At 33.8% G+C, this 7,252-nt stretch overlaps 1 protein-coding gene across 1 annotated transcript; it reads left to right on the forward strand.

The window, feature by feature from the left end:
* Window positions 1-1,195: 1,195 nt before the first annotated feature.
* Window positions 1,196-4,161, forward strand: LOC149782721 (uncharacterized). Its single transcript, XM_089934225.1, has one exon. It carries the CDS (start codon window positions 1,486-1,488, stop codon window positions 2,797-2,799), a length of 1,314 nt encoding a protein of 437 aa, XP_089790351.1. The 5' UTR covers window positions 1,196-1,485; the 3' UTR covers window positions 2,800-4,161.
* The last annotated feature ends 3,091 nt before the right edge of the window (window positions 4,162-7,252 follow it).

Below are 7,252 nucleotides of genomic sequence, written 5' to 3' on the forward strand. Positions count from 1 at the left end.
TGGGATAAATAATATGTTAAATAAAGAAAGCAAAACAATTAAACCAAATGAACCAAGGAGGAAATGTTTAAAAATTATTACTTTTTTATTTAGAGCCTCGGTAAATTGTTTCGACGTTTCACGAAAAAAAAATGCACTCCTCATGACTCTGTGAAAATGCTTTACGGCAATAATTCAAAATTATAATCTTCTAAATTCAATGCGACACTAATCTATTAATCTATTAATGTAGGTTTGTTCACTACTTTCATCGAAAACATGGTCCGGATCGGTCTGAGAGTGACACTCGTTTATTATAATTTAGACTTTACACGTATTTTCATTTCATTTTTGCTGATTAATTTACCAAAATCTCCATTCTCAACATACGCATTTCATTAAACAGCTACTTACCTTTAGCATGGACACCTATTTTATGCACAAAGAAGTTTTATTCACAAATTCGAACTTTAATTCACGTTTCCCCGGTTAGCTTTCAACACTTATGTTTTTCAAGTAGACAGAGGCTGGATTTTCTAAACAAAATTCTATCTCCAACTATTTTCCACTCAATCTGTTAGCAGTTGAGTTAAAAGCTAATCTCCTCTAATTCATGTTAGTTTATTTTTCCAGGGAAGACAAATTATTTTAATATCTACAGGAATAAACTTCCGTTCCTTCGTTTTCGTGAAATGTTTGTAGATATCGTTCCATTCAATGGATAATGTTTTGAATGAGAAAACTGTGAAAGAAATAGATATTTTGATTGTGTGTGAAATTTATCTTCTGTATAAAAACACAATTATTTAGTTTCTGTAGATCAGTGTACAAAACTGTCAAAATATAACAGATCTTATTCTCTGGTAATCTGCTGGTCCATTAGATAACAAACAGAGAGCGTCGTTCTTTTCCAACAGATAAACTATTTAGACTTGGGGTGGTCAGACTCGACTTTTCCAAATTTCTAAATAAACACAGTGGCTCCGCATGGGTGGGCCTTTGAGAGTATAGGGCATGTATAATGAGAAGTCGCTATTTGAATTCAGCAAGACGATTGGACTATTAGTTTCGAAAGGCGAGTCACGTGATTAATGAATGACAACGGAACACCCCTGGGGGACAAAAGCGACATGAGTTATGTTTGTATATACCTTCATATATCCAGTAATCAACTAGTTAACGGCCTGCATAAAAACAATTACACACAACGATTATTTAGCTCCTTGTTTAACAAATAGATGAGAACATATATTGGTGAGAACCTCCCGAGACCTGCAATTTCTTGGCTCAGCGGCCTGGAAGGTATATGACTCTTCTGGGTCTGTGAAATCACGTTTGTACAAGCCATACAACCGAATGTGACTGTCATGGTCATAGTGTTCTCTATTACTTTTACACACATCATCCAACGACAGAAAAGGCTTTATTGTGAATTAATCTCTCTTCAAGTGGGAACTGAAGCAAAATCTACGAGGTAAAATTATGTGAATTTGTAAGAACTGCACGATGTCTTCAAATCAGATTGATTATTTTCACATGCAAACGGGATCACCCATTTATAATGGACTCTTATCCTCTCCGGCAGGGCATATCGCCCCAGTGCCATACCCGTATTCAGGAATGTATTATTCTACTTTGGATCTTAATCGGGCCTACGCACTGCGCATGATCGAGGAGATGCAGAGACGTGAACCGCCTCAGAAGCCGCCATATTCTTATATCGCCCTCATTGCCATGGCAATCAAAAATGCCCCTGACAGGAAAATCACACTCAATGGAATATATCAATTTATAATGGAAAGATTTCCTTATTATCACGACAACAAGCAAGGATGGCAGAACTCTATTCGGCATAACCTCAGTCTGAACAATTGCTTCATGAAAGTCCAGAGAGAAAAAGGAAAGCCAGGAAAGGGCAATTACTGGACCCTTGACCCCAATTGTGAGGAGATGTTTGAAAACGGAAACTATCGACGAAGGAAAAGGCGTCCAAAGATTACCGCAGACTTGGAAAATGAGCAAGAAGCATCAAAAAGAAATGTAAACATGGAAAGAGTTGAAAATACTAGTTTTATTGAAGAAAACGCGATAGATATTCTAGCTATCAATAAAACGGACGACGAAAGTGGAATCAATGTTTGCTGCAGTTCCGAGGATGACCATTCTACCGATGGTTCGGAGCAAGAATTGGGGATGAAGGAGACATGTTCAATATTGGGTAGCGTGAAGGGGTTTGCAAATTCTTCCGATTCGTACAATATCTTTTCACATGGTGTCTGCAAGGACAGTTGTGATGGAGATGAGGTTTGTGCCAGCAAGAGGAAGTTATTCACAATTGATAGCATCATAGGAAACAAAGACAGTCTGAGAGATGACGCGCCGAAAATGAGTAATTTAGACAAGAGTGACAAATCTGAACAAAAATGTGCGAAGAAAAGAAAATCTGACATTTTTGACAGAATACCTAGCCCACCACCGAAAGTGATCGATCTTAAGAGTGGATCTCCCACAAACCTTCAGCTTTCCCTTTCTCACAGATTGTACGGATGGAATTTCCCATCGGCAACGCCCATGTCTACAGCTACTAATCGTGGATTCAGAATTCCAGCTTGTCATCCACATTTTAGTAACCAGCTTCAGCAGCATCTGGCGACTGATATATATCTATCTTCCGAAGGTAGAGGGCCCGTTTCCTTTCTCTATCAATGTCCGACGGGCATAAGCACAAACTTGCTCCCCGTATCCGTATCTTCAGGAGAAGCTGATACGAAATCTTGGAATCTACGTCCTCACATGCAATCAACGCCAAGAATTAATTAGCAGAAGGGTATGATTCAAGATGACCCCAAAATAAATTTTGTATATAGGTAGCAACAGTTTCAGGTTGTTCGAATTTAAACCAGCTACATTGCATGGTAAATGTAACCTGTCTATTCTTAAAATTCTGAACAAAAATGTATGTTATTTGCCAAGTTTTCACACGACATTAACTCTCAGACTTGATCAAAATTTTTCAATTGAAAAGAAGAGAGGATGAAGACTTGTAAATTTGATATATACCCGACGATTTGTTGCAGATTATTTTGTGTCTGTCATCCGCTTAGATTTGTAATTATAATTTATAATTAACAGTTTCCGTGAATATTGTTGCTCTTCTGCATGCTCATTCTATCCTGAATTTTATTCCAGTTTTGATTCTGATGCCAAAATCAAGTATAACCCGTGAATTGTAAAGACTAGCACCTTAAATGCTCAAAAATAAAATTGGTTCTTAATCAAACAACTTAGGAAAGTTAAAATACTTTTGTAATCATGGTTCCTTTACCAAATCTGAAATACAAAGAATCGGCTTTAGTAAATTATTTATGATGTAATTAAATCGAAAGGAAATAAAAAGATATTATTCCTGAATGTATACAGAGCATCGTCGGACGGAAAGACACCCCAGACGAAAGTCGCCTTTGGCGCTCCCCCTACCCCCCGTGCAACCTGTTTAATTCTTAAATGTATTAATATCCATAAGAATACTAACTTAACATATGTATTTTAATTGATAAGCTGTTCGTTTATTTAAATAAAATATAGAATAAAATAACATGTTCTGCGAAATGGTGCACTTACATAGCTCGCCCCTTACGAAAAACCCTGTATATATTGTAGACGCACGTTTTTCTAGAATTTGAGCAATTATCTGTTCTTCAACCTTTCCTGAAACCAATGACATTGTATATCATCTGAGATTTTTTGTTGTTGCAGAAATATCAACGTGGGAGTATTTTTTTATGACAAATTGATTGTCAACAGTAACATACCATTGTATTAAAAATACTAGGCAGAATATATGTTATATAAAAAAATACCATGCCAGCCTTGACAAAGAAACAAATTATAGAAAAATACGTGTTTTTTTGTTTGTTTGCAAAATGAAAAGTAGTTGTAGTTTGGACAAAACAAAGGAGTTATTAGCAATCCACGCGTTAACCCATTGTTCTGTCTTTAATAGCGTTTTTCTTTATTTTGTTCCTCCAAAAACCTGAATCATTAAATCTTGCTGTTCATTCATTCATTCATTCATTCATTCATTCATTCATTCATTCATTCATTCATTCATTCGTTCGTGCGTTCGTTCGTTCGTTCGTTTGCTCGCTCATTCATTCATTCATTCATTCGTTCGTTCGTTCGTTCGTTCGTTTGCTCGCTCATTCATTCATTCATTCATTCATTTATAAAGTATTCATGCATTCATAAATAAATAAATAATTAAATGAATAAAAAAATGAATAAATAAAACGAATAAATAGAAATGGAATTCGAATTTATAATTGAAATATAAATTATAACCTTAAAAACAAGAAGTTATTATTTTTAATATATAATTTCTGGAAACTTCGCATGAATGTTTCCTAAAAATTCCACAGTGTATATTCTTTTGAAATCGGTGATATCCTAAAATATCAACTTTAGAACCTATTTGTAAATGAAAAGAAAAAGAACATCAGGAATATTAAAATTAGTCATGGAAAAAATAAAGATGGGGGAACACAAATAAAGAAATTTATACACTCTCTTCGTTTTGTCAAAGTTTCCCACTTGTCATTAAAACGAGATTTATCAACGATGATTTTTAAAAATTAATTTTCTCGATTTTCATATATTCACAGAAATGAATTGTATAACTCGTGTTAGTGTGTGTGATCACATATTTATTTCTTTTTCTTGGAATCATATCGTGATCAGTGACATATGTAATTTTTTATATTAATTAATATCTCTAGATTTATGTTCTTGTCTTTACAATTTATATACTCCTTTGTATGCAATGTAATATACGAATACACAACACAGATGCAATATATATATATATATATATATATATATATATATATATATATATATATATATATATATATATATATATATATATATGTGTGTGTGTGTGTGTGTGTGTGTGTGTGTGTGTGTGTAAAGTATTATAGTCCTTTTGTTTCTTAGGATGAAGATCATTCAGATATTACAAAATAAAACCGTATTCACGCTATCTGACTCTGTGGTTTACGTGTCGCTTGACAATACGAACCATTGTGTAAATTAGTTATGTTTTAGTAATATTATTGTTTCCATCGTTGACGCTAAAGTTTTTTTCTTCTACTTTTTAAATTGATTTAAATAATGAATCAGACGTATTTACCCTTGTTGCGATTTAGAATTAAAGTTGACGTGAGTTTATGTAGAATAGAGTGTGATTATTCATTCATGTCTGATTTTTTTTTCTTCTCCCATTTACATTTGAAAAGTACTTAGTTTTCCGGTAAGCTCAGAAATAAACAAATATTTAGAATGTTCCGTTCTTGATATGTCATTATTATTTCCTGTCATAGAAGCAAGAGAACGAGTTAAAGAACGAGTGAGTGAACGAATGAATAAACGAACGAATGAGTGAAAGAATCAAGTCTGATAGTGTCATATTTTGTCATATTATAATTCAAATACAGGAGCAACCTCAATACTTGTCAAGAGTTATCCCCCTTAGAAACAGCTCAAATTTTTAAACGAGATTGCTGTATCATGATCGTGAAGAAGTTTCCCAAGTTTTGTATGGACTGATTTTCTTGAGGCATTGTATGTAAACAAAATAGTCTATTAATAGTGACAACATTTTACATCTCTGATTGTATCTTTCACTTTAAACATTTTATTGACATATGTACAGCACATATGAACGGACTTTAAGTTTCTATAATTTAGCGGCATCCCTCCTCCAAGTATACAAGTAGGTACATGAAGGACACACGATGCTAATGATATGGAAAAATGGGAACCAGCCTGGAAATGGTTAAACATGAAATAGAGTATATATTGGTTTTGCTGACCAGGAATGGTTAATAAGTTATATTTTAGGAAAAAATATTTTGAGTGCTTATCCTAGTTGTAAGTGAAACAAATAGAGACATTGTTTTGTTGATGGAATTTTAGTCCTTTAACAGTCTTGAGTTTGGAGCACCCATTACTAATACTAGCACCTGACTCTTTGGTGCGGAATTGAAAGCACATGTTTCAAACACATGCAGATCCAGAAAATTCCGCCGCTCATATCCTTTCCTCAACACAGAAGCTGACATCCCAGGTTTCATCTACACTGATAAATATAGGTTTGATCGTGAGCACTCAAATTTTTTAAGTTATTGAATTTTTAATATCATGGTGCTTGCATAGGTTTACTATGGAAACTGAATTAGTACCGTGGGTCCTGAAAAGTGGCAAAAACAAGTAGTATGTGTGGATCAGAAATACAGTGCATGAATATAAACGAACATCCCAAAACTCATCGTACGATAGAGGTCAATATAAAATAAATGACAACAACTAATTTAAAGAAAAGAAAGTGGGAGAAGAGGGACTTTAAAAGGGACTTCGTGTCGGGTCCTGGAGGAAGATCATAGCAGTAGATACTTGTGTCTTAGACGATCATTGAAATCCTTTAGTTTCTTTAACATGATTTCAAAGATGCCAGTGTTTAGATCATTTGATACCTCTTGCCGATCCAAACAGCAAGGCATTAGTGCTAACAGGGGTGAATCATTGGTTTAAGTAATGCATTTGTCTCAGGTTTAGTACGGCATATTTCTCACAATTAAAAATATAATGGTTGGCAGTATCATCGTCCTCTGTACATTTGCACAAACGACTTTTAAAAACATAGTATGTAAATACAATTATCCATTAGTTGTAGCAGTGGTGTACATTGATCTCTCTGATTAATTAAAAAAATAGTTATCGCTCTTTAATATCTTGGTACATGTGTAGGGCAAACAATGGTCACACTATTTGTTTTAAAAAGTATAATGATTACTCATTAAATGTTTTATAGGAAAGTATCAGATGTCTAACTATATGCATATGTTTGTACAGGGACCCTAATTAAATGTTTAAAAGTAACTATACAAATTTAAATTTAATCAGAGATGCAATCATATATGTAAGTAATGGAATACGAAACTTACTCTGAGATACAAATGTACATGTAATTAATGGAATACGAAACTTACTCCGAGATACAAACGTATACATCATTAATGTACGAAAGACTATGGATGTTAGTCGATACTATGCAAAATACATATCGTTTAATAAGTCAATTTCGTTACCAGTGTATGCAACTTCCAACATGCATCTGTGGTTTAATTTAATTCAGTCAATGAATAATACAATGGTTACAAACGTCCTAATGTAAATGAACCATTTTATTTGCAAATTTACCTTAAGAAGAATGGGA

Source organism: Sinohyriopsis cumingii, chromosome 15 (genome assembly GCF_028554795.1).
Source record: "Sinohyriopsis cumingii isolate HCF-2022 chromosome 15, ASM2855479v2, whole genome shotgun sequence".
NCBI lineage: Eukaryota > Metazoa > Mollusca > Bivalvia > Unionida > Unionidae > Sinohyriopsis > Sinohyriopsis cumingii.

What these genes read in the sequence shown, in the direction of transcription:
- LOC149782721 (XM_089934225.1), top strand. Translation starts at nt 1,486, where the DNA reads ATGTCTTCAAATCAGATTGATTATTTTCACATGCAAACGGGATCACCC.